The sequence below is a fragment of the Elephas maximus genome, chromosome 9 (genome assembly GCF_024166365.1).
Source record: "Elephas maximus indicus isolate mEleMax1 chromosome 9, mEleMax1 primary haplotype, whole genome shotgun sequence".
Classification (NCBI taxonomy): domain Eukaryota; kingdom Metazoa; phylum Chordata; class Mammalia; order Proboscidea; family Elephantidae; genus Elephas; species Elephas maximus.
This window is the reverse complement of record NC_064827.1, coordinates 45,752,623-45,778,067: the sequence shown is the minus strand read 5'-3', so window position 1 is coordinate 45,778,067 and position 25,445 is coordinate 45,752,623. Positions and strand designations below refer to the sequence as shown.

The 25,445-nt window shown below is 48.5% G+C and overlaps 1 protein-coding gene across 5 annotated transcripts in view; it reads left to right on the top strand.

Annotated features, from left to right (window-relative positions):
* The window catches only part of PAX5 (paired box 5), a 200,608-nt gene that overhangs the window by 131,380 nt on the left and 43,783 nt on the right, over nt 1-25,445 (top strand). For all 5 annotated transcript variants that reach the window (XM_049895840.1, XM_049895841.1, XM_049895838.1 and 2 more), the window contains one exon: nt 23,767-23,868. In XM_049895840.1, the coding sequence (XP_049751797.1) occupies nt 23,767-23,868 (102 nt within the window). The remainder of the gene's footprint in view (nt 1-23,766; nt 23,869-25,445) is intronic.

The following is a 25,445-nucleotide window of genomic DNA, read 5'->3' as shown; positions in this document are numbered from 1 at the left end:
TACTTTGTGGCACCCCAGGGACACTCAGGTGGAAATGTCCAGATGGCAGTGGGGGATGGGTCAGGCCTAGGGATGTGGATTTGGAAGTCGTGAGTATAGAGGTGGCAGGAGGAGGTTCATCAACCAGGGAAGTCGTATAGATGAAGAGGGTCAAGAGGAGCAGAGATCTAGGAAGGGATTCTGGGGAAGCACAACATTTCAAGGGTGGCTGGAGAAAGCTGAAGCCATGGAGGAGTCTAGGAAGAGGTGATTGGTGCAGGACAAATCAAACCATGAGTATTGTAGCAGTCACAGCTCTTATTGTAAACCGCAGAATTTTCTCTGGCTGGTTAAGCAGGAAAGAGATTTTCTAAAGGACATTAGGACACTCACAGGGTCTCTGGGAGGGCCATAGAACCAGGCCTGGTGGCTTCACAGTCAGCAACAACACCTGAATCACACTGTAGATCTGCTCCTGTGGAGGCGCCATACCACGGCCTGTGAACACAGGCCCCTCAGCTCATACTGCTGTCACTTCACTCCCGATATTACCACTACAACCTCCACCTCAGAAGCTGCACTCCACATGGCACCTGCTTCTTGTGTCACTAACTGCTGAATTAACGACTCACACATGTGTGTCTACTTGGTGGCGCCCAGGTAATATGCCTGTGCCCTAGCTACAAGGGAGGGTGGAAAGTCAAGTTTCTCACTTCTGCCTTGAAGAACCTCAATTCCTAAGGTGGAAAATTCCCAAAACAAAAATCGTGCCAGGTTGCTAAAAGTGTTTGAAGAATTAAGGAACGAGCAAATAGTATCACATGTAGGAAAAGATCTAAGAAAACAAAGCCCTGAAAAGTATTTATTGGATTTGGCAGTTAGGAGAGCCTTACTGTTTGAGTCATTTATCTGCTATTGTCCACCACTTTCCGCAAAGGATTTGAGGCATTATTAAATTAAAACCACTGAAAGAAAAGGGGGTATGATTTACTGGGTCCTGGGATGGGAGTTTTTACAGTTGAGCTCTGAAGCCTGAGGAAACCCAAAGGAGGAGAGACTGCTGGACCAACAGCTGGGAAGCCTGAAGGGCTGAGGCTGTTTTTTCAGGATTTGATTGACTTCTAGTGAGTGACTGGACTGGGGGAAAGAGTAAGAGAGATGGAAAAAGCAAGGTCCAGTGGTGCAGTCCCAACCCTGGGGTCATGGGGACGGCTGGGAGGCATTTCCCTTTGGCTAGAACTTGGGTAGCTTCTGAGCTTTATCTGGTGGCCCTTCTCCATGGGGAAGAATCCAAAGTATTACCTATTGGGCTCAAAAAGAAAGCCTCCTGTCCTTGAGGGCAGTCAGTCCTCAGGACCTAACACGGGGCCAGGCACAGAAGAGTGGCTCCAATTTTTTTTTATTTTTTAATTTTTTTTGTGAGAATGGATGAATGAATAGATGAGCCAGGAAGCAGGTGTTTGATTTCAGCTTTATGCTGAACATTGTATTGGGCACCGTAGGGAAACAGATGGGTGGGACACAGTCCCTGCCCTGGGGTGGTTCAGTCTAGTGTCTTCACCTGGACAGCCATCCCAGGCAGGCTGACAAGTGCTGTGGCGTGGAGCCCTGCACAGGGGCTCTGAGAGCACAGAGGAGGGGGCGTGTGACAGGGCAGGGCATGGGGGAGGTTTCCCACTGGAGGTGACACTGTGGAGTTTGCCCGGTGCATGCCAGGACACAACAGCAACAGTCGCTAAGGCACAGAGGGAAGTTGGGGGAAGGCAAGTCCTTTAAGGCCTGGATGGGTGTTGGGGGCTGCAGCCTACATGCCTCCAGTAGGAGTGGTTGGAAAAAGATGGGGAGGGGAAAGGGGACAGATTGTAAGGCCCACGGAGGGCAGCTGAGGGATTTGGGCTTGATCCAAGGTGTGGGAGAAGAGGATGGCAGGGCAGGTTTGGAGGGGGGCTGGTGGACTGGAGGAGCCGGAGTGCGGGCAGGGACACAGTTGTGGGGTGGCGAGTTGGCAGCGGGAGTCTGAACTGTGGCCGAAGGTGGAGGTGGCGGAGGATGTAGAGGGGCTGGGACTTGATAAGCAGCCAGGGTTGTTAGTGGAAGACGTTGGACTGGTGGGTGTTGGGGTGTTCGGGTCGGGCCTTCTTGCCCTGAGCACCCCGGAGCCTGCTGGGTGCTCTCATTATGCCTCTCACGCGGCAGGAGAGGCGCGCGCAGCAATCGAGACGCCGGGTGCCTCCTGCTGGTGTGCGGAGCGCCGGGCAAACCACATGAGATCCCATCTAGCGCATAATGTGCATCCGAGGACAAAATTAGATTGAGAAGTAAATGGAGCCGAAAATTTCCAAAGCATTTCCCGTCAAGAAGCTGTTTGATTGCGTGTTTTAATTCTCTTAGTCCTCCTGCCCCGCGAGGTTCATTTTGGTGGCGATGGCTGGGGCAGAAGCAGCTTGTGATGGGAGGGGAGAGCTCGGGACTTGGGGCCTGGGGGCTGGAGCGAAAGGAGAGGCTTTCCTCTGTGTGGTCACCATGCATCCAGACTCCATGGGCTCCTTCTCCCGGGTGACCTGGGTTAGACTTCACAACAACCCTGTGAAGAGGGTGTTATCCCCATTTTGTGGACAGGGAAACTGAGGCACAGAAATTGAGTAACCCATCTGAGACCATATAATAGTATGAGTTGCCTCCCCCTCCTTAGATGTGAAGTACTGACCTGTCAGACTTCAACGCTCAAGCTGATACCATGGTGGGTTGCACCTTTGAACGTTTCCATTTTTCACCAGGAGTCCCTGCTCATTCTCATTCTCATTCTCTTTCGTTCCCTCCTTCCTTCCACCATTTCCAAAGCTCAGAAACCTTGGGAGGCAGGGCAAAGGGCACTCTCCCCATTTTGCAGATTTGGAAAGCGAGGCTCAGTGAACTGCTGTCACTTGGTGGTAGCAGAGAGTGAGAAGCCATGGACAAATTCTGTGAAATCTGATTCCTCTGTGTGTGTGTGTCCCCTAACTGGCCCTAACCCGCAGGTTCAATAGATACAGACTGAAGATGTGACAAAGTCACACATAGGCACACGCACAGCACAAGTGTAGAAACAGAAAATGCCAGGTGTCTCTAGGCAGGAAGGCAGTTTGCTCCATTGGGGCCAGCCCCAGCCCATTCCTGCCACCTGCTCCCCATGAGCAGTGCTCAACCCCATCTCCTGGGCTCCAGAGCCACCTCTGACCTCGGCTGCACCTGCAGAGCCCAAGACGATACCTGCCTCCTTTGATCTGCTCAGGAAGGAAGGCATTCTGGTTCGCTTGCTTCCTCAGGGATATCCGCGGCCTGGTCTAGTGATAAAAAAAAAAATCGAGGATTGTTTTCTTGAGCTCAAGGGACGTCTTCAAAGAGAGAGGGCAGAGGCAGGAAAGGAACAGAGAAAACAAGGGAAAGGAACTTTGGGTTGGGGGCCGCAGTGGTTGTTGGGCCCAGGCCTGGCTGTGCAGGGCTCTGTGGGCAAAGCCCTCCTTCCCTGGGGCTTCTTTGCCTACCTGCAGAACAGGCAATTCATGGTTTCTCAAAAATCAATCATCTTTTTAGTTTTTTGGTCCAGAAACCTTTTGCTCAGAAAAAACCTTCCTGGGGAGCCTTTTATGTAAAACTGTTGGGAGTGTGGTTCAATGGTTAAGGGGAGTGGGAGCCCCAGAGGCCCCTGGACCTCCCCAGGAGGCTAGAGGAATGCAGATTGAAACCCCTGGGGCGGTTGACCTTTAGCATCTTTCCAGCTCTGCCACTCCCTGATTCCACGGAGAGTTTTGAGCTCATTCGAAGGCAGTTCACAGAACATGTGTGTCTTCTGCTCAGCCTGACTCTCAGGTCCCACCTCTGGGATCCCAGCCTTAGGCCTTATACCCAACTGCATCACCCCTCCTCACCCCAGCCTCTGTCCGCCTGTGTCTGAGGAAGCTCAGGCTGAGTTCCAACCTCAGCTGCCTCTCACAGATCATCCACTGTGTCAGGGGAGGCAGGCAGGTTCCAGACTCCCTGCTGCACTACTCGCCCTGCCCCTGCCTCTGTTCCCACTCTGGATCCTCCTGAAGGAATCCTTCCTGCCAGGGCCTAATTCCACTGCTTCCTCCTCTAGGAAGCCTGCAGTCCAGCTGCAGGGATTGAATCTTGGGTCTGCTCTTTGCTACAAGTGGGTCTTGGGCAGGACCCTTTACCTCTCCATGCCTCAGTTTCCCTATTGGAGAATAGTTGGCTAACTGAACCCAGACTGGACTGACTGGTGCACTTCTCCCCACATCATGCTCCCTGTTCACTGGGGCCTCCCACCCCCAGATGCCAGGGGCCTTGATGGCATGAAGCACTTTCACTTCCATTTGGGGCTTTGGATGGCCAGTGAGGAGGGCAGGGCAGGAGCCACCAGCTGGGTTTTACAGATGGGAAACTGAGACCAGTACTGGCAATGCCTTGCAAACAAGAGCTGTACTGGTTGCTTTCAGAAGCAGCCAGTAATCCTGTGGTACAGTAGGGCCCTGACACAGCTTCTTTGGGAGGGGAGCCCTGGAGGAGGGTGGGAGGGTACATTGGCAACCCGCAGTGCCAGCCTGGCCGAGCGATTTAATGCACGTTCTCTGCAGCACATTAATTTGCTGTGCACTCTGGGAGGGCCTCGGCAGGGTGGGCTTGGTCTCCCTGGCAAGCAGCATACCTTCCCAGCCTGCGTCCTCACTGGTTATCAATCCCAGCCTCACTGTTTTGTTTGGGGAGAAAATTGGAGAGGCAGGAGCTGGTGTTGTAAAATAGCAGTGTCATTTGGCAGGCTTTTCTCGGTTCTAGCTAGGCTGTTTGTGACAGCTACCATTCTGTTGTCCTCTTGGACCAGAAGTGGTCCAGGTGAGGCACTGGTTTAGGATTTGTGATGGTCCTCAGTCCCTTTACAAGGGACCAGAGCCTATCAGGGACTTTCCTAGCTTAGACATTTACCTATTGACTTGTTCTTAAAATAAATGGGCTGTCAGCCCAACGGCGTGCAAGCAGGGCAGAGAACTGATAATATGAACCCCTCCCGTCTCTGTTGCAATGTTCAATCTCCCCTCAGCTGGGTGGCCTGAGATTGGGACCCTGGGCTCACAGATAAGAATGCTCAGAGAGGGTAGGCAGCTGCCTGAAGGTAGTCCAGGGCTGGGCCCTGTGCCTCGATGGGCCTTCATGCTCGGTCCTCCAGCCTTGACCTTAGTTTGAAAGGTTCAGGAGGTCCCGCCCACCACGGTTGACTTAATTTCAAACCCATCCTTGATTTGAGACCCAGGAAGGGCCTTGCTCAGTGGAACTTGGTCGTTAGGAGCAGGGGCTGCCTGAGTTTCCAATCCTACACTCTGCCCCAACCCGGCCCATTTTCCAGCTGTGCAAACTTGAGCAAGTGACTTAACCTCTCTCAGTCTCAGTTGCCTCTTTTGTGTATTGGAGGTAATAAAAGGCATAGCTAACATCTGGGAGTGCTTACAGGGCGAGGAACCATTCAAAGTGCTTTGCATGTACTAACTCTTCAATCCTTCTAACAGTCTAAGAAGGTGGTTTCATTAGCCCCATTTTATAGATGAGAAAACTGAGGCGTAATCTTGCCCAAGTTTACAAAACAACTAGCAAGGAGTAGAACTGGGAGTCAAATCCAGGCAGTCTGCTTCCAAAGCTTAACAGTAACAACGACAGCAACAACAACACAACAGCAATAGTAATAATTCCTGCCTCACAGGATTGTTTTGAAAATTAAATGAGACAAAGTGCATAAAGTGCTTAGGAGAGTGCCTGGCAGATAGAAAGAGCCAGTAAATGCTATCTATTATTACCTATCCATCTGACATGTATTCATTCACCAGATACCGCGGGCACACACGGTAGTGGGGCACGTGAATGCTTCCTGAGGCTTCCCACCTCGTTGTGAAGTTCTGCTCCTTTCTTGAGTTTGCATCTTTTACATTTCGTTATTTGAATGTTTTACGGGTAAGGTAGATACTATTACCTTCATTTTATCAATGAGAAAACCTGAGACGCACAGTGGCTAAGCGACTTGCTCCGGGCCACACGATAAGCAATTTAGAGCCAGGATCTGAATCGAGACTGCCAGGCCTGTGGCCCCTGTTCTTAACTACCATACCACACTTGCCCCTTTTACAAAGATTTAATGGCCCCCAGTATGAAGGTAGGGAGCCCCAGTGGCACAGTGGTTAATTGCTCGGCTGCTAATCGAAGGGTTGGCAGTTTGAATCCACCAGCTGCTCCGCAGGAGAAAGGTGTGACAGTCTGCTTCTGTAAAGATAGTCTCGGCAATCCTATGAGGCAGTTCTGCTCTGTACTATAGGGTTGCTGTGAGTTGGAATCGACTTGATGGCAATGGATTTGGTTTTGGTTTTTGGACGATGAAGGCCACTTTTTGGCTTTTGGATTATGCTTTCTATTTATTCATTCCATTTTTTTATTTAGCAATTATCGGGTGTCTGTAGAACCTAGCTCTTGGGAAGGCAGACTTTCCTAATCCTTAGATTTGGTAAGGATGTTCTGCGTTAGTAGCCTCTACCTAGGGGTGGGCAAGCAGATGCTGGAAAAACGTATGTGGCGAATATTGTCAGCCCCGGTGGGGTAGACTGGGTGACCTCTGAGTTTCCGTCTAGCCCTGGGACTCCATGATCCTCAAACTTCATGCCGTAAAGATATGTCTTTGCTATTCTGCAGCCAGCTTTGGTGGGCACGGCCCATCACCAGGAGTGAGGACATTGGGGGTCTTGATCCCGATCTCCTGGTAGTTTCTTCTGTGACCATGAGTTGTTCAAGGGTTCCCCAGGGGACCATCCTGGACTGAAAAAGACAATTGGGCTTTTCTCCATCTGTTGCCTATGATTTATAGGTCCCAAGCCAACTTTCAAAATGCTAGTTTGCCCCGTCAGTTTCTTAAATAAGACACAAAAGTCATGCTGGAGTGACACAACTTAACCGTCCTCTGATAACAGCACCAGGTTCACGTCTGTGAGCCAGCATTGCTGAGCCTCACCTAATACGTGACGAAGACTCTGCAGGTTTGTAAGCCTTGGCTTGCCCTCCCACCAGGCACCCCAGACTGCTGAGGTTTGGACTGCCTATGTCTGATTATATTGTTTTCCTGTCTCGGTCCTTGCTGCTCACCTGTCACCTGTCACTTCTCCTGCTGTCAAGCTTGCTAGACTCTAGAAGTCTCTTCCCCCCCTTCTTACTTTGCTGTGTTCAGTTTGCTGGGGACTGGGAAGTCAAGTCACTGAGCTCCTTGGAATAGTGTGCAGATGAAGATTAGATCGGAGGTGATGCCCGGAAGGGACTCTAAACCCTGTTGCCATGGAGTCTTTCCGACTCAAGGAGACTCCATATGTTACAGAGTAGAACTGCGTTCTATAGTGTTTCCTTGGCTGTAATCTTTACTGAAGCAGGTCACCAAGCGTTTCCTCCCTGAAGCTGCTGGGTGGGTTTGAACTGCCATCCTTTAGCTTAGCAGCTCAGCACAATCCGTTTGTGCCACCCAAGGACCTTGAAAGACTATAGGGACAGATTCTGTGCCCACCTTTTGGCTACTGATCGCAGATTGCAGGGGTCTGAGTTGCTGGGTGGTACGGTTGAGATAAGCAGGGCAGGGCAAGAACGGGGTTTACTGTTCTTATGAGGGTTGAATGCTGATTTGGGGAGAGGCCTGGTGGGGCCATGAGCTTTGAATATGTGATTTGGCCTATGTGCTCCTGGCACCACGACGCTGTCCTTTACAGCAAGAAGTTCCTGCCGTGACAGATCAGGCTTGAGAACCGCTGGGCTGGGAGCACAGGGGTGGGGTAGGGTGGCAGAGAGGCCGTGCACTTCATGCGTCTCAGATTCATTATTATCTCCCCTCTTGACTGTGAGTGAGCCCCTTGGGGCACAGACCGTGTCTGGTTCTGAAGAAAAAGTTCATTTTAAATCAAAAAATTAATTTTAAATAAAAAGTAATACATGCATGTGGTTAAATATTCAAACCATACAGAAAAATACAAAATGAAAAATAAAAATCTCCCTCCCTCATCCTCAGCCCTCCCACTGACAGTCCTTCTCCACAGTTAACAGTGCCTCGTATAAACTTTCAGTAACATCTTCATGCATCTATCAGCATATAGATTTTATCTGTTATTTTATTTGCACAAATGGAATTATACTGTATACAATGTTCTGTACTTTGCTTTATTCACTTAATAATGTATCTCAGAGATCTTACCCACAATCCAGACATTCAAATCTACATCATTATTCTTCAAAGCTGTATAATATTCCATCACATGGAAGTACCAGAGTTGATTTATTCCAGCCATTTCATTCTGACAGACACTTGGATTGTTCCCTTTTTTCTTTCTTTCCTTCCTTCCCTTCTTTATTTCCTGTTTCCCACCCCTTCCCTTCTCTTTCTTCCTTCCCATTAAATGTAAACCTTGGTGTACTCTTCTGTGTATTTTCGTAGGTAAAGTCCTAGCACCAGAACTGCTGGTCAAAGGGGAAGTGCATTTTGTGTTTTGCAATTCACCTATTTGAAGCAGAATAGTGCAGGGAGTACAGGTACAGGCTCTGATGTTGGACTGTCTTGGTTTGAGTCCAACTCCACCACCTACTAGTTGGATATCTTATCTGTGAGTTGGGGATTGTAAAGGTTTCTATCTCCCAGAGTGGTTGTGATACTTAAATTAGATAATATATACAAAACACTGCCTGGCAGGTGGTAAGAGCTGAATAAATAATTATTGTTGTGGTTTATTATTTTATTATCATCTCTGGGTCCTCTGGAGTGTTCAAGACAGTGCTTAGAATTTAGAAGGTGTCAGATAAAGGATGAATAAGTAAAGATAGGGAGGAAGGGAGGGAGGAAGGAAGGAAGGAAGGGAGGGAGGGAGGAAAAGGAGGAAGGAAGATGTGGACTAGCCCCACAGTTTCCCTCAAAGTTCTGCTGTAAATACTGGCTTTTTTCTGTCCCTGGAGCAATGCCTGTCCTAGCTGGGAGGCTCGTAGCCATCAGTGTGGCAGAGCTGCTTGGAGCCTTACTAATTACAACCCTGCCTTTGTCATTTTATTATGTTGGATCAACAGTTGCTACTTCAAAGAAGCTCATGTCACAAATGTGCATGGAAATATTGACTGGGCCTCAGTGTCTACTCGAAACTGCCAGGCAGTGGAAATTCAAACACTCTCTTGAAATGGGAGCACAGTATTGAAGTCTGATAGGTCCCAGTGATTACAGGGCGATAGAAGAGGTCAGTTCAAATGAAGGACTGGGAAGGGCTCTGACAGCAAAGTACACAGCACCCAGATGAATGTATTCTCAGGTTTGCCTTCCTCTCTGTACAAATCCAGATTAGCTCTTTAGCCAGAACCAGTAGAGGGAGGCCAGTCAGAATTAGTTAAAAGTGAGGATTAAGTAATTTGGGGGAAAGAAATGCAGTGTTATTATTTCTAAGTAAATAAGACCACCTACACTAATGGCTAATAAACCTGTCGTTAGGGGTCTGCCAGACCTGCCTTAATGCCTGGATATGCTCACCTGCAGTTAGGGTGCCCACTGTCTGCAGAGTTGTGCTGGTACATCGCTGAGAGCCTTCTTCTAAGGGGAAATAGCCCCCTCTCCACTACAGAGCTCAGCACGCACTTTACACTGACAGGTCCAAACAAAGGGAGACTTCAGATCAGTTGCTGTTCAAACTGTCACCCGTCCCAAACACCAGCTGGAAACACGTGTGCGCGCATGCGCACACTCACACACACACACACTCACACACACACACCCCAAGTTGGGTGCAGCAGGGTCAATACCATCCCCAAATCCCAGGCGTGGGGGCTGTTTCTCTCCCCCGCAAGTGGCAGTGTGTACTGTTGTCTGCTTTGGTGTTTGTTGAGTCTTCAGCTCATGTCCCCATCTCAGGCCTGGTTCACTTTTTTTCTATAACAAGTGTCAGAGCATACTTTTAAAAAAGTTGAAAACCTAAGTCATGTCCAAATAGAGGATGAACACATGTGAAGATTTCATTCAACTCATTAATTAACGAAGGAACCTTCAAAAAGGTAAAACTGGTTCCAAGAGCGTTTGAGGAACAGAGTTCTATACAGTCAAATGAGAAAGGCATGTTTTAAAAATATTGGAATAAGATTGTTAGATTCGATATAAAACTGGTTAATGTCTCACACGGCAATAAACTCAAACCTTTGGGGTTATCCTTTCTACCTGATAGAAATCTATACATGGGTAAGCCACCTCACCGTCTCTGGTCTCTAATTAAATGGGAAAGAATTCGTCAAACATAGGTATATTCTTTTAGAGAAATAATCATTGGGTGCACTGTTAAATAATACCCAGTATGACACTGAAGGAGTCCCTGGGTGGTACAAACGGTTAATACGCTCAGATGCTAACTGAAAAGGTTGGCGATTCAAGTCAACCCAAGGTGCCTCGGAAGAAAGGCCTGGTGATCTGTCTCCAAAACATCACCTATTAAAAACCCTGTGGAGTACAGTTCCACTCTGACACACATGGGGTGACCATGAGTTGGAATTGACTCAACGGCAACTGGTTAATGACATTGAAAAGATACACTGCCAACTTTTGTGACTTTTTTGATTGTTTTACTATGTTTCTTAACACATAAAAAGGTTTCCGGTGATTCTGTGACTGTGAGGAAGGGTTTTCTGGGAAAATGTTGTGTTCTAGTTAAATGATTGAACAAAGAATCAAAAGCCTTGGAGCCCTCACCGAGTTCCTGTGTGACACCTAGTTGTCCTTCAGGGTGAGCTGAGTGGTTCCTTGTGGCTGGATGCTGAGGTGCTGCAACAGGAGCCGGGCAGGCCATCCAGAATGGACCGCGAGGCAGGGCCAGGGGCAGGGAAACCTGGGAGGAGGTTGCCAGAGAAACAGGGAAAGGGAAGAACAGTCTGACCCAGGGCAGGTAGTGCCATGGAGGAGAGGGCACAGAGGGGAGGGAGAGTTAGAAGGGGCTTGGGGACTGATTAGGTCCGAGAAGAGTTGCCTTTGAAGCTGGTGAGGCTCAGAGGCTGGCGCTGTCACCTGCAGGGGTAAGGAGAATGGCAGGAGGTTTGGGGTGGACACAGGCCGTGCCCATAGCTCAGTTCCCGGGAAATCACTTTTCTTCCAGGCTTTTACTCCCTGCTCTGGCTTGTTCCATCCTGTAGGATAGTGACCTTGTGGGCAGTTACCCCGATCCTCAACCAGGGCTAGTGTCCTGAACAAGGCCTGGCAGCTGGTGGAGCTGGTGGTGGTGGTGAGGGTGTGGGGGTGAGTCTTGAGGGCTTTGAGGATGGGTAAAGGGTGACAATGGCAGTCCGAGGGCTAAACGTGGCCTTTGGACAAACTTTGTTGGACTTTTGCATATATTTTAAAAATTGGATTAGTTGTTAATGTTCACATAAAGTCAGGAGATTTTCAAATGAAAGAAAATCAAATGAAAACCAGGGTTCCAGCTTCTTCTGAAAACCCTCTGGAGCTGAGTGGGGGCTGCCCTCCCTGGGCAGGTGCCTGCTCAGCCTGTGGGGACATGGGTCCACAGCTCCCATCTCCTGCTTTGAGTTCCTTTCCTGGAGAAATGACGACAGGCCTGATGCTTACCCTCCTCTCACAAGGCCTTAATTCAGGGGCTCCCAGGAATCTGATGCCTTGGGCAGGAGTGCCAGGCTGAGGAAGGCAGGCAGCCCCCACCTCCATTTCTGTCAACACAAGAGGTAAAATGATGCCACGGACTTACGAAATGTTAGAGCAGAAAAAGCCCTCAGAGGCCATCTCTTTCCACTGCTTCAGTGTTCAGAAGGGCTAACCAAGGCCCAGAGAGGAAGTAGAACTTACCCAAGGTCACACAGCAAGTCACCATTGCACCTGCCCTGGTTGTGCTGGCAAATTGGCCTGTGCAAGCTTCCTGGGCATTAAGATTCCCAGGACTTGTGATGGCCAGTTTACGAAGCACTCTGCTGTTCTGCTACCAGCTCCGCCATATTCCCTTATAGCTTGGCCTTGTGTGTAACGAGCTTCCTCCCCGCTATCTCTGCCTGGACACTCACTCCAGCCTGCCCCAGGCCCCTGGGCAGAATGTACCACCCCAGGGCAGTCATGGCTGGCAGACCCTCTTCCGCCATCCACGAGTGCCAGCCTTCTGCCCCCACCTCCTCTCTCATTCACAATAATTAATGGCTTCTTGAGTGGTTTTCTTCTTTCTCTCGCTCACACACACAGTCAGGTAGATCAAGAGGGAGTTTGGTTGGTGCCCTGTGGTATTCAAAGTGAAGGGTTTTCACACTGTCAGGGTAATGAATTCTGCAAGGGTTTGAAGCGAGGGGCTGGGAGGATCTCCATGTCATGTGTCTGGGAGTGACAACCCCCAGTGGTTAATTACTGCCACACGACGAGAACCGAGCTGGTAGCAAAATGAGATAAGTTCATTATGAGCTAAATTTGAAGTTAATTGGATTCACGTTTCCCCCCATTAGTGTACACAGACAGAGCCTAACTACAAATGGCCTGTGTGAAAGAGAAAAAGTTGCATCCAAGCAAAAAACAGGTGAATTAGGCCTAGTTATTTGTGGGGTTCACGATGAAGGGCCTTCTGAGATGCTGGGGAGGTGGGAACCATAGTCCTTTTCAGATGAGTAGAACGAATGTCATTTGATTGATTTCATCTTGGCAGACACTTTCTGAGCACCTACTGTGTGCTGGGCCAGTGCAGGGAGGGAGGGATCTCCAGTGCAGAGACAGGAAGACATGGGTACTGCCCAGACCACTCCAAGGCTGATGGGGCCCGTGCATGATGGAGTTCTGAACAAATGGTGGGAGAGAGCAGCAGGGCTGGGAACTGAGCTCTGTATCCAAGGACAGGACACCTCGACAAGGAGCAGAAAGGCAGAGTATGGGTGTGGGTGGAGGTCATTCCAAGCGGACAATGTGGTGAGCAAAGACCTACAGATGACAAGGGCCTGGTGTGTTTGGGGAATGTGAAGGCATCTGGAGCCAGAGTGCCTGGGTTTCGATATGGCAAGTATGGAACCTCTCTGTATCTTTGTTTTCACATCCGTAAAATCGGGATAATAATTGGACTTTCCTTATAGGGTTCGTGAGGATTAAATGAGTCAGTATCTGTAAAGCATGGAGATGTAAAAAGTGCCTGACATATAGTAAGTGCTACAAAAATGTTAGTTATTATTATTACCAGCTGTGTGGCCTTGGGCAAGTCAACTGCTTGGAGCCTTTGTTTCCTTATCTGTAAAATGGCGATGATAATAGTGCCCTCTGTATGGGGTTGTGAGTATTGAATGAGGTACAGCGTGTATACCTGGCCCATGGGCTTGACTCACAGGAAATGCTAAGAAAACTGTAGCTCTGTTGATTGACCAGTCACCAGGGTGGCCCAGATTCAAGGCAAGGGAACATGGACCCCACCCCTCAATGGGGAGGGGAACAAAAGATTTGCAGACATATTTTAATACTGTCACAGTGAGTCCCATTTTTTCACTCCTAATAAACAGCCTCTTTTCCCAATTTATAAGAGAGGAGACCGAGGCTCAGATGATTATATTACTTGTCAAAGGTCATACAGTGGTGATAATGAGATTTGAACCCAGGCCTCTGTGACTCCAAATTCTACTCCTTCCTACCAGGCTCAGGGGTCTAAATTTGGCTCTGGAGACAACTGAGGAGCCTGTGAGAAAGGCAGGGAAAGCATGGGTGGCTTCAGGACCCCCCCCCCCATCCTGACACCCTCAGAACTAGCTGGAGCATCTCCTCCCCGGGGTGCTAATCTGCCCTTAAAAGCCACTTTCTCCTCTAGTGCTAGCCTTGACCTGCTTTCTCCTAACCCAGGCTGTTCCTGATGGCTAATGATGTTGAGTGTCTTTTCATGTGCTTATTGACCGTTCTTCTTTGGGGAAATGTCTATTCAGATTCTCTGCCCATTTGAAAAAAATGAGTCATTTGTCTTTTTATTATTGAGTCATAAGGGTTCTTTGGAAACCCTGGTGATGTAGCTGTTAAGAGCTATGGCTGCTAACCAAAAGGTCAGCAGTTTGAATCCACCAGGCACTCCTTGGAAATCCTATGGCACAGTTCTACTCTGTTCCGTAGAGTTGCTCTGAGTCAGAATTGACTCAACGGCAACAGGTTTTTTTTTTTTTTTTAAGGGTTCTTTATATAGTCTAGGTACAAGTCCCTTATCAGATATATGTAAATATTTCCTTTCATTCTGTGAGTTGCCTTTTCACTTTTTTTAATAGTGTCCTTTGCACCACAATTAAAGTTTTTAATTTTGATAAAGCCAAGTTTATCTATTTTTTTCTCTTGTTGCTTGTGTTTTTAGTGCCATATCTAAGAAACCATTGCCTAATCCAAGGTCACAAATATTTCTACCTATGTTTTCTTCTAAGAGTTTTATAGTTTTTGCTCTTACATTTAGATCTTTGAGCCATTTTGAGGTAATTTTTTTTATCTATGGTGTGTGTATCTTGTTTTCATCAAGTCAGTGTGAGAAAACCTTTCTCTGCTCCTGGGCGGAGAGGAATTCCCCTTTGTTTTCTTCTAGTATTTGTGTATTTTGTATTTACATTTAGATCTCAGATCTGTTTAGAGTTTATTCTTGTGTGTGATGTGAGAAATCAATCTCCTTTTATTTTTTTTCCAAATGACTCTCCAGTAGTCCTAACACCAGTTAATAAAAAGTCCACATTTGTCCAAATGATTTGAGATCCCATCTTTATCCTATACTAGATTTCCGTATGTAATTGGGTCTATTTCTGGACTTTCTATCCTATCCCATTAGTTTTCTGCCTATTTATTTGTGTTCCAATATCACATTTTAAATCATAAATACTTTATAGAATGTTTTAACATCTGGGAGGGCTAGCGCCTTGGACGGGGACATTTTGAGTAATCTTGTAAGAATAGCATTTAGCTGGAAATCATGAGATCAGAGTTGTGAAGTCCCTGTTCTACCACTCACTTGCTGACCTTGGGCCTTACTCTGTGACCTTGGATCAGTCCAAACTCATCTGCAAGCCTTATTTCTCTTCTCTACAACAGGGGCAGGCACTAATTCTTTCCCTCCCTTCCCGTAGGGTTGAAAAGAGTTATTTTACACCAAGAGTTTCTTTTCTGGAAGAGTGGTCTTTGTCTTGACAAAAGTTCTGCGTGGACTCCTTGCTGGTTGTAAGCAGGGCTAAGTCTCAATTATTCTCTCTGGAAAGAGAAGGCCACACATGAGTTGGCTAAGGTGTACTTATGTGCCTTTAGTGAGAGGAGTTGTGTTAGGAACCCAAATCAATTAATTTTATTTAGTCATTTACAAATTTATTAAATGCCGTGATAACATTCAGTGCAATTGCAAATGATGTAATTTCTTTCTTGACAAAAATGACATAAGTATGTGCTTTGAAGACATTGGGTTCAGAAGCAGAATCAAGCTAAAAAGGAGCAGCGGCGTCTCCTCAGCTGCCTCGGGTCGACTGATTGGTAAACACCCCCAGCCCTGGTGACAGGCCTGGAATATGTTAGCTGAAGGACTGAGAAGGTGCAAGTCCCAGACCGTCCCAAGCCACAGAATCCTCCGCTTAGAGCCGGAAAAGTCCTTACAGGCCACCGAGGCAAACTTGAAGCTTGAATTCACTCTGCAGGTTCCCCATCAGTTGATAAAAACAAGTGCCAAAAAACAAAACCAAAAAAATCTGTTGCTGTTGAGTTGATTCCGACTAACAGCCGCCCTTTCGTACAGGGCAGAGCTGCCCCACAGTGTTCCCAAGGCTGTAATCTTTACAGAAGCAGACTGTCGCATCTTTTTCCCACAGAGCGGCTGGTGGGCTCAAACCACCAATTTTTCGGTTAACAGCCGAGCACTTAACTACTGTGCCACTGGGGTTCCTTAAAGTCAAGAGCAGGTAACATTAATTCTTATATCAATCAGCTATTGCCACAATACTGCTGCTTAGGAAACCACCCGAAAACTGAGAGGCTTTAAACCATCATTTATTCTTATGCATCTGGAGGTTGGCAGAGATCAGCTGACCCAGGCTGGGCTTGGCTCCACACCATGTATCTCCCTTCCTTCTTGGACCAGCAGACCAGCCAGGGCACGTTCTTCTCAAGTCCTGCTGAGGGACTCACCCAACTGACCAAGCCTCTGCTAACATCCCACTGGCCAAAGCAAGGCACATGCTAGCCCAAACACAAGGGGCAGAGACGTACGGTCTGCCTCCAGTAGGAGGAGCTGCACAGGGAGCAGCTATAGCCTGGAGTGAAGAATTGAGGCCAATCCTTTGATCTTCCACAAGTCCTCATTGTGGGCTGACACCGTGTTTTACATGCGTTTTCTCACTGATACCTCACAGCAGCCCCATGAAAGAGACACATTATTGTCATCACTGCAGAGGTGGCTCACTGTAGGGGTGGAGAGCGCAGACTTGGAAGCCAGACTGGGTTTGAAACCTGGCTCTCTCTTACTGGCTGCGTGATGAACCGTGGGCAAGTCACTTAAACTCTTCATGCCTCAGTTTCCCCAGCAGAAAAATAAAGATAATAGTTTTTTTAGTATCTCTCTAGTAGGGTTTATTGTCAGGAATAAATGAGTATGTGTGTCACTAAGCAGAGTACCTGGCTCATAATATGCTCTCCGTTTTTTAAGTGTTAGCTACTATTTCCTCTATTTTATAGACGAGGAAACTAAGGCTCAGAACAATTAAGGAACTCTCTCAAGGTCACACACTAGTAAGTGGTAAGGCAAGGATTTGTGCCTAGACAGTCAGATCTACACTTGTAATCGCTGTGCTCTGCAGTCTTCCTTTCCATGGTGAGCTGCCGTAGCCTCCCTCTGACTGCCTCACAAGGTCCTGGTTCGGCTTCCGCTGAGATGCGGGTGGGGAGTTCCATACACACCGTGCTCCTCTGTCCTCTCTCATACACCCTTTCAGTTTAAGAAGACAGTGATGGTCTTCCCAGAGTCTTTTCTTCATTAGTGCCTTCAGCTCTTTGCCCACGGAAGGCTATGTCTCCATTTAAGGGACGAGAGGACTGAAGCTGGAAGGGGTTAAGTCATTAATGACTTATCCAGACTATCCTAGAGTTGGGCTCCTGAGGACAGAAGAGGAGCAAGGTGGCCGTGGGGTGGGAGGAGGCATGACACTCTTACTCCTGAGAAGCCTGTTGTCCGTGTAGCATATCACTGTCATTGCCTGTGGCAACTTCTTCCTTTTCAAAGGAAGATGGATCGGGGCTGCAGTTCTGAGAGCTATTCTGGGGTGTGGGTGGGGACTTGGACCTGGTGGACAGGCCGTTAGCCTGGCCAGGTTCGAAGCTGGGGGTTGGGGGGGGGAGCGGAGAGACCAGCTGACCTTCCAGGTGGGTGTTTCTCAGTTTATAGGCCTTTGTATTTAAGGGTAGTGTTCAGCCCAGAGGGTACATCCTGACTCTTTGGCCAATTTGTAATCTGAAAGGAATAGAAATCCCCTACTGAATTAGCAGAGCTAAAGGGAACAAAGGGAGCAAGAGAATAAGAAGTTGGCTTTGTCTGAGTGCTGGGCCCTTGGAGTGTGTTCCCTGAGTGGGTAATTCCCACCTCACTGTGTTGTGGAAAGACCATGGGCTAAATCTGGTGCCCAAATAACTCAGCTGGGTGCCTTGGACAAGTTACTTAATTACCCCTTAACCTCGGTGGCCTCATCTCTTAAATGGGGACACTAACTGTTGTCTCATAGGTCTATATTGGGAATTTGTAAGCTGTAAAGATAACGTTCATGAACAGAGTAGGGGTTCAGGAGGTTGAAGATGATGTAGAGAGTTATCACTCTTTCTCAGGGTCCTTTGCCTTTGTGAATAGTCTAAGGAAGGTAAATGCAGCTGCAGGCTGCAGCCTCTGGTTCTAGGGACATTGATATGGCTGGGTAAAGCTGAAGCCATGAGCACTGCAGAGGAGTGCCTCAGTAACGGGAACTCAGAGGCTGTTATTTGTGGAATATATGTGGCCATTGTCAGCTCCATGAAGTGCACACTGCTATCCTGGTGGCCTGGGAGGAGGGGCTGGGAATGGAATGAGCCCCAGCATGATAACGAAGTTCTGAGCCCTTGCAAGAGCTGACACAAGACCCCACAGAAACTAGAAGCTCTGAGAGCTGCCTGCCTGTGTCCAAGGAGGACTTCCCAGCCCTCTGGCAGCAGCACACGTTAGTGGATTGATTGTGGGATTTCCAGAGCTGCTGTTGCAGTTGAACTTTAAGGTAGAAAAATATATTCACAGCTAAATTATCCTTTGTGCCTTTGCACATCAGACCAGTGTGAGGTTCAGGGGCTCTTGGAGATCACCAAGTGAAGAGCTCTTTTTTAAAGTTGAGGGAGACTGAGGCTCAGGGAGGAGGTAACTTGCCCAGAGTCTCAAAGCAATTCACTAAAAAAACAGGCGTGAATCCGTAAAAGGGCCCTCCCTTGAATAATTATTGAGCACTTACTATATGCCAGGTGCCACCAGGTTCTGCCTTTAGAAGCTTGTAGTCTGGCAGACTGATATAGGTGAGTTTGACACCCACCCTCTGATGTCACCATCTTTGAATCCCACTCTCTTTCCTGCTTTCAACTGCTCATGATAACATGAACGATGGACTCTCTTAGTTCTGAGCCCTCTGTTCTTGGCTAAATGGACCAGGCACTTAAAAAATTTTTTTTTTTAAACAACCTTTCCCATTTCTTCCAAGTTATTGGGCTGTTCGTATTTTCTATCTGTTCTTGAATTAATTTTGGTAATTCATGTTTTCTTAGAAAAGTGTCCTTTTTGTTGACATTTCCACATATGTTAGTGTAGAGTGTCTATGTATTTTCTTATGTTTTTTTATATCATCTCTTCCATATCTCTGGTTGTATCACCTCATTTCTTATCCTGATATATGTGCCTTTCTAAAAAAAAAAAAAAATCTTACCCTAGGTTTGCCTATTCAAATATCAATTCTCGGTTGTATTTATTATTGTGTCTGCTTTTCTGTTTCCTGATACATTATTTTCTGCTTTTTTCTTTATCAGTTCCTTCCTCCTCCTTTCCCTAGGTTTATTTTATTGATTTTGTCTGTTTTTATTTGGCTTCTTGAGTTGAGGCTTTGTGGAGGCACTGACTTTCGGAACCCTTGCTTTAGGGATCAAGGATCAGAAGCATGTGTAGTGGTGACAGAAATTATTGAGGTTCAGGGAATAGCCCCCTATTGAAGGAAGAACCCAATCTCAGGAGGCAGGTAAGCTGGATTCTAGTCTCAGCCTTGCCTCAAATCAGCTCAGTATCCTTGGGCAAGTTCTTACCCCTCTCAGGATCCTCTTATCCATCCCAGTAGCCAGGTGGGATGTGGGGGCCTGGGGGAGGTCAGGCCCTGTAAGCTCCCCTGAACCAGGCAGCCTCCCATCAGGAAAACACCCTCTGTCCTTCAAGAGGCAGACTTGGCCTCCCTCTGATGTGGTCCTGGCTCCCACCCCAACACACACACCCATAAAAACTGTGCAGTTGACCCTCCTTCACATGATGGAGCCAGTAAGCAATGATGACAGTGTGTCCTGGAGGTGGGGCTCAGCCTGAGTGTCCCAGCTGAGAGGCACATGGAGCATTTGGACTCATGGACAGATGCGCAGCCAGGTTCACATGCAAAGCAGTGGAGCGTGGTTGTTAAACTCGTGAACTTTGATGTTGAATTGCTTGGGTTCAAATCCCTACTGGGTAACCTTGGACAAATTACTTACCTTCTTCCACCTCATTTTCCTGTAAAATGGAGATAAAACCAAAAAACTCTTTGCCATTGAGTTGATTCCAACTCAAACAGAGATAGTATCAGGTAAAGTAAAGGGATGACAAAAAAGAGAGAAACCCTCAATGAGATAGACTGACACAGTAGCCACAAAAATGGACTCAGACATACCAAGGATCATGAAGATAGCACAAGACTGGGCAACGTTTTGTTCTATCATACATATGGTCATCATGAGTTGGAGCTGGAGTTGACTTGACAGCAGTGAACGGCAGCAACATCCATACCTTATCTCACAGGGTTGTTGAGAGTTAAAGGAGTTCATGATTTAAAATACTTAGAATAGAGCCTGGTGTTTTCTAATTCTTGTTGTCATCTTTAGGGGTGTGAGCCCCGGCCAAGGTGTAAGCTGCTTCCCTGGTTAGCAGGGGAGTGAGTCTGTCAAAGCAGCCTCCTTTGGCTGTCTCCTCCACTTGTCTCACAGTCTGGCCACTGAGATTTCAGTTTTTCACTGAGTAGTCTGACACTTGGGCTCACTCTGCTTCCTCAGACGTCTTTTCAGAAGTCCCCATGTCTCAGTACCTCTGTAACGCCTGGAAAAGATGCCATGAGGGGTGTGTGTTCTTCTTCCACCCCCACTGTGATACTGACTGAGCTGAGAGTTAGGAAGCTCAGGCCAAGGTACTTGCTCTGCCCTGTGGGACCTGGGCTATTTGCTTCACCCCCGTGAGTCTCCGTATTCTCTTCCGCACAATGGCAGCAGGACTTGGTCAAGAAGATCTCCAAGACACTTTTTTCTTTTAAAAGAGAATTTATTTTTTAGAGCAGTTTTAGGTTTACAGAAAAATTGTGGAGAAAGTACAAAAAATACTTTCCCCTTTCCCTCCTGCACACTTTCTCCTATTATTAACAGCTTGCATTCAGTGTGGTACATTGATTACAATTGATGGACCAATATTGAAACATTAGTTTTTACTAAAGTCCACAGTTTACATTAGGGCTCACTCTTTGTGTTTTGACAGATATATAATATCATGTGTTCACCATTACAGTATTGTACAGAAGTTTCACTGCCCTAAAAATGCCTTCAAAAAAAAAAAAAAACCACCAAACTCATCACCATCAAGTCAATTCCGACTCATAGCAACCCTATAGGACAGAGTAGAATGGCCTCAGATAGTTTCCAAGGAATTGCTGGTGGATTTGAACTACCGACCTTTTGGTTAGCAGCCAAACTCTTTTTTTTTTTTTTTTTTTTAATTGTGCTTTAAGTGAAAATTTACAATTCAAGTCAGTTTCTCATACAAAAACTTATACACACATCGTTATGTGACCCTAGTTGCTCTCCCTACCATATGACAGCACAGTCCTTCTCTCTGCCCTGTATTTCCCGTGTCCATTCAGCCAGCTCCTGTCTCCCTCTGCCTTCTCATCTTGCTTCCAGACAGGAGCTGCCCTCTACTTGAGCTAAGACGCACGCTCCTCGCCAGTATCATTTTATGCCTTATAGTCCAGTCTTATCTTTGTCGGAAGAGTTGGCTTCAGGAATGGTTTTAGTTTTGGGATAACAGAGAGTCTGGAGGCCATGGCCTCTGGGGTCCCTCCAGTCTCAGTCAGACTATTAAGTCTAGCCTTTTTACTAGAATTTGAGGTATGCATCCCACTTTTCTCCGGCTCCATCAAGGATTCTCTGTTGTGTTCTCTGTCAGGGCAGTCACTGGTGGTAGCTGGGCACCATCTAGTTCTTCTGGTCTCAGGCCAGTGGAGTCTCTGGCTTATGTAGGCCTTTCTGCCTCTTGGGCTCATATTTTCCTTGCATCTTTGGGGCTCTTCATTCTCCTTTGTCCAAGAGCCTTTCTTGCACTGATTGTTTGCCATGGATGGAGGGGATGATTGTGAATTGCAAAGAGACCTGCTCCTCCCATGGGGCCACTTCTTTCATTCACTTAACAGGTATGTGTGGGCCTCTATCTGCTGACTATAGGGTGCAAAGACCTGGTCTCTGGAACTTATATCTGTGCACAGAAGGGCTGCCACAGGGCTGTGGGTTTTGGGTTGAGGAGGATGAGAGAAGGAGGCACAAAGGGATTGGTAGGGCAACTATCCTTAACTCACCGTATCAGCATGGTCAATTTGGCGAACTTCCATTTTCCGGTTAGTCTCAGCCCTCCTGGGGAGTCAGAATGGCTATAATAGCTGCAGTTCATGTGAGGGATCAAGGACCCCCCTGTAGCAAACCTTCAAGTGAGGAGACATGAGCCATGCTCATCACAAGCCAGTCTAAAGCCAGGGATTGGTAAGCAGAGGGAGGAAGGGAGTCTCCTGTCTGGCAGCTGCCTAATGTTCTGTAAGACTCTGGAAAGTGAGCCAAATTCTGTGAAACGAGGTGGCCTCTGGATGCTGGCTGGACAGTCTGTGAATAACTGGCATCAGAAGGACTGTTTGTTCTTTCAGGGAACGTCTACTGGTTTGTACCATGGCTTCTTTGGGGGGTGTTGACAGAGGTGGTCCCTCTCCTTTGGCCACATGCTCAGGGTCTGAGGCGAGGGCTCCACATCCGTGTACTGCTTGCACTGCCCTGCTGGGGCCCAAGGGACGCTTTGGAGGGGCTATTGGGGACCTGCCTGGCTCTGTGTGGTAGGAGCTACTCACCCACACCCCTGGACTCTGCTGGCTTCCCCACTCCTCACTGTCCACACCCACAGAGAGGTCGAAGTTCCTCCCTCCCTCCTCTAGTCCCAAAAGAAAAACTAAAACCAAACGTGTTGCCATCGAGTGGATTCTGACTCATAGCGACCCTAAAGGGCAGAGTGGAACTGCCCCATAGAGTTTCCAAGGAGCACTTGGTGGATTCAAACTGCTGACCATTTGGTCAGCAGCCAAACTCTTAATCACTATGCCACCAGGGTTTCCCCCCTAGTCCCAGGCCACCTCATTTCCTGCCCATTTCCTAGGGTGGCTGACAGTGGGTGTGTCCCCTTCCTTCAGGGGCAACCTCCAATTCTACCTACCAGGGTGGGGGCTTGTCTTCAGGACCCGACAGATAATCACAGAACAGTCTGATTTCCCAACATCTGAGTTATTGGCCTTATCCATAGTCACTGTGTTACATACATGGAACTGGCACTAGGGGTTTGAAAGGGCTTCAAGCTCCCACTCTTTTCCTAAAATGCAGATAAATGTCTATGGTGTCCCCCTTAGAAAGTACTGCTACCTTGGGGTTTTCTTCCACCTGGTGTAGAACCAAGCACACTGGATGCTCCACTCATTTGTATATTTATTCACTAAGAGCCTATCGTGCACTCAGCCCTGTGGTGGAGGCAGGCTTCTTAGATGGTGAGTCAGGCATTATCCCTGCCCTTAAGGGGCTGAACCCTGGGGAGAGGTGGACACACAGCTCTGGAGTGTCCACTGCTTGGGGTCCAAGGCCTCGTCTCTCTCGTTCATCTCTGTGTCCCCAGCACCCAGAACAGTGTTTAGTATCAGGAGGTGCTTCCTGCCTGTGTTTTGGATGAGTGGTAGTGGAAAGAATTCAGTCCAGGGCCACTGCAGTGGCTCCCTGCCACTGGAAGGAGGAGGTGTTGGAGCTGGGTTTTGAAGGCTGGGTGGGCTTAGGCTGTGTGCAGGTGGAGGAGGGGCACTTGGTGCCAAGGGTCCAGCAGAGCAAAGGTGTGGAGGTGGGGAAGTCCAAGTCAAACCTGGGGAGTAGAGAACAAGGTGAGCTGGCTGGAGCTGGGTGTCCTGGAGGCGCATTTGCCCCTGCGTTGTCACATCTCCCCAAGACTGGTTTTCCGTAGATGGAGCAGAGCCCAGCCTCGCGTTCTTGCTGAGTGGAGCCAGGGTGGTTGGAGGTGTGTGTGTGTGCACGCACGCGTGTGTGTGAGCATGGGTGAGTGACGGGGTGAGCTGGGGGCACTTTGGCATTCAGTGTCCAGATGTGACAAATGTGCAGAAATGTCCGAGGAATCATGAACATGAGCGGCTGGCTGCAGAGATGCTCACCCCTGATTTGTTGCTTTGATTCCTCAGGCCGAGACTTGGCGAGCACGACCCTCCCCGGGTACCCTCCGCATGTTCCCCCCGCCGGACAGGGCAGCTACTCAGCGCCGACGCTGACAGGGATGGTGCCTGGTGAGTCTGCACTATTGGTGCCTCCACAGCAGCCAGCAGATAGGGCTTCGGAGGGGGGGGGGGTGCCCCCCCAAACAGCCCGGGTGACCTCTATGTTTCTAAGAAGCAGATCTGAATAAATCAGTCAGAGGTCTGTACTCTCGGCCTCTTTGTCTGCAGCTGGGCCACAGTGGGGTCCGGAGTCAACCAGCAACAGCCCCTGGGAGGACATGAGAGAGGGAGGGACCCTGGACTGTCATTCAAACAACCCTTCATTGGCTACTTGGGGAGTCTGAACACAGAGGAGTGCAGGGCCTGGCCAAAGCCAGGTGGAGTGGAGGCGTCCCCTGCCCCCCCTTCCCCCTGCCCCGCTTTTCCTGCCCAACTCAATTTGTGTGCAAGAGTGCGTGGGAAAGCCCTGAGCTGCTCCTGGCTCCTTACTCCTAGGCTTTAGGACCATGTGCTCAGGACAGTCAGGATGTGGGCTGGTAGGTTTGCCACTTGATTCTAAGCTGAACACCCTGTGGCCATTGAAACCTGATTCCTGTGGGTCAGGGACGTTTCAGGTTCTTTCAAGATGTTTGGAAAAGAAGCCACCCTGTCTCCTTCTCTTCTGGGATGCATGGTGACAAGACACACACTACCATGGTGCTGGTTGTCCGTGGACTAAGGACGCTAGCAAGGCAGGAATACCCAAAGTATTGTTTTCGGCAAGTGTTTAAGAAAAATCAGGAGAAAAATTAGGAGTTTGTTGGGTAGGGTTCTGCCTTTCTTATGGGTTGGTGGTGTCTTCTGTTTTGAGTCGTGTGGAGGGGCATGCCACTTGTTTCAGTGTTTGGGGGCTCCAAGGGTCTCAGTTTTCTAACACACTGGTGACTCTCATGGGCATTTTAAAATGCCAGGTTGGTTATTTCACCCCCTGTCCACCCACCTCTGGCTTTCGCTTTGGAACCTCACAGCAGTTCTGAGAAATAGGCAGAGGGGGATTATTCACCCCAATTTACTGGTGAAGAAATTGAGCCTAGAGAGAGGCTAGAATGTGCCCAAGTACCCCAGCTAGCAGGAGGCAGAGCCAGGGCTAGAAGCCACTCAGAACCACACTTGGACCAGGCAAGAACACCCTGCTCTGGGCCCTCCTCTTAGAGGGCCCGCTCTGGCCTTGCCAGGGCAGTGACCCTCTCCATGGGCTGTGGAGTCTGTGTGGCCAAGGGGATTTGATCCCCTGGAGCCCATGCTCCTCCTTCTAGACCACCCTGGGGCCCTACCCAAGCAGCCCTCAGTCCCTTTCAGCCTCTTCTGCAGGGCCTTCCTCTTAAAGGTGTACCCCTAGGCCCAAGAGCTGACTCTTTGTAGGGGGTGGGGACTGAACTTGGACATGAGGGCTGGGTGTGCGCACTTGTGTGTGCGAGGCCCCTTGGGATGATGAGTGGAGCTGGGGGTGGTAAGGGGAGCAGGTGGATCACAGCCTGGGGTGAGCTTTCCCCTTAAAGCCACGTCCTGGTGCAGAACACCAAGAAGTCAAGGCTCCTAAATTCCATCCTGGCCTTCCAGGTTGTTATAAAGGTGTATTTAACAAGGTAGGAGGATAGAACATATTT